The sequence below is a fragment of the Poecilia formosa genome, unplaced genomic scaffold (genome assembly GCF_000485575.1).
Source record: "Poecilia formosa unplaced genomic scaffold, Poecilia_formosa-5.1.2 Scaffold20, whole genome shotgun sequence".
Classification (NCBI taxonomy): Eukaryota; Metazoa; Chordata; class Actinopteri; order Cyprinodontiformes; family Poeciliidae; genus Poecilia; species Poecilia formosa.
The window spans coordinates 2,526,467-2,528,176 of record NW_006799959.1 but is presented as its reverse complement, the minus strand read 5'-3'; the positions used below and the strand labels follow the sequence as shown (position 1 = coordinate 2,528,176).

Sequence of the window (1,710 nt, the reverse complement as noted above, 5' to 3'; positions counted from 1 at the left end):
CTTCAGCTCACTGACTGCTTCTTCTATAGGAACCACTTTGTGACTCTGGTGGAGAGAAAACTCACAGACAGGACACACAGCTCTCTGCTCGTCTTCACAGAACCAATAAGGAACCTCTGAGTGTTTCTCACACACCACCTTCCTCTCTTTCTTCTTTTCTTTTTCCATCTCAGTTGAAGCTCCTTTCAGCTTCTCAGTAAATGAATCACCGAGTTTGTTGAGGGAGAAATCAATGGATGGATCCTCCCTTGAAGATCTTCATTTACAGATGGGACAGTTCTTGTTTCCAGTTTGTTCCCAGAATTCCTCCAGGCAGCTTTAACAGAAACTGTGGTTGCAGCTCAGAGACACAGGATCTCTGAAAGTCTCTGAACAAACATGGCAGCTCAGGAAACTTTCAAGAACCACAGTATTTTCTGCCATTTTCTACAGAAATCTCTCAGTCCCAGAACTCACCAAGTCAAAGTTTCTTCTTTCTCTTCAGATTAAACCTTTGTGTTTCAGTTAAATCTCTGACCCTGTAATGGCGTCTCAGCTCTGTTCCTCTATGTTAAAAATACTTTCATTTTCCTCTCAGTGACGTGTTTCCACTATGACAGGTTATTGTGTTACACTTCCAGGTGAACTTTGTGCTTCTCATTTAGTGCAATAAAATTTCGTTGAATATTTAGTGAACAACTGCTTCATATTTTAAGAAGCAAACTTCTGATTTAATGCTTTAACTCAAAAAGAGAAGAAGCAATGTCTGCCTGGGCCTACGAGCTTCTCTCTCACCACAAACAATACCAAATCATGACAATGTTCTGGATTTCAGAGGAAAGTCATCATTGTTTTTGTTTTATTATTATTGGTAAAACTTCCTCGGTCTTACATCTGTCTGGTTGTCAATAAAGGTCTTACTGATTGGCCCAAGTTTTGTTTAATACTGTAAAGCTTTGAGTTTGCAATATCAAACGTTGTCACAATGATATTTATCTGCTGTGAGTATTTTACTCCAGCAGATGGCGCTATGAGGACATTTTTCACAGCTGAACGATGCTGCTTCTGTCCTTGTGTTCAAACCAGAGAAATAATTTCTACAATTATTGTTCTGGCTGCAAAAAGAAAATATTCTAATTGCTTATGTCTGAATAAACTCTTGAAAGTTACAGGTAAATTTCCAGTGAACTCGGGCTTCTGNCTTCAGCTCACTGACTGCTTCTTCTATAGGAACCACTTTGTGACTCTGGTGGAGAGAAAACTCACAGACAGGACACACAGCTCTCTGCTCGTCTTTACAGAACAGTTTAGTATCTTCTTGGTGTTCACTGCAGACCATCAGCTGCTTTTCTCCTTTTTTTTGTCTCTGATGATCCGGATTTCTGTCTTCCAGTAAAAGAATCAGCCAGTTCCTTCAGTCCAAAATTTACAATCAGATTGTCCTTTGACAATCTTCTTTTACAGATGGGACAGTTCTTGTTTCCAGTTTGTTCCCAGAATTCCTCCAGGCAGCTTGAACAGAAGCTGTGGTTGCAGCTCAGAGACACAGGATCTCTGAAAGTCTCTGAACAAACATGGCAGCTCAGGAAACTTTCAAGTACTGCAATATTTTCTGCCATTTTCTACAGAAATCTCTCAGTCCCAGAACTCACCAAGTCAAAGTTTCTTCTTTCTCTTCAGATTATATCTTTGTGTTTCAAGTCAAATCTTCCACCCTGTAATGGCGTCTCA

The 1,710-nt window shown here is 40.0% G+C and overlaps 1 protein-coding gene across 1 annotated transcript in view; it reads right to left on the bottom strand.

The window, feature by feature from the left end:
- The window catches only part of LOC103134906 (zinc-binding protein A33-like), a 9,616-nt gene extending 7,906 nt beyond the window's left edge, over positions 1-1,710 (bottom strand). The window contains exon 1 of the mRNA XM_007547419.2: positions 1,309-1,710. Within this exon, the coding sequence (XP_007547481.2) occupies positions 1,309-1,598 (290 nt within the window). The 5' untranslated portion in view covers positions 1,599-1,710. The remainder of the gene's footprint in view (positions 1-1,308) is intronic.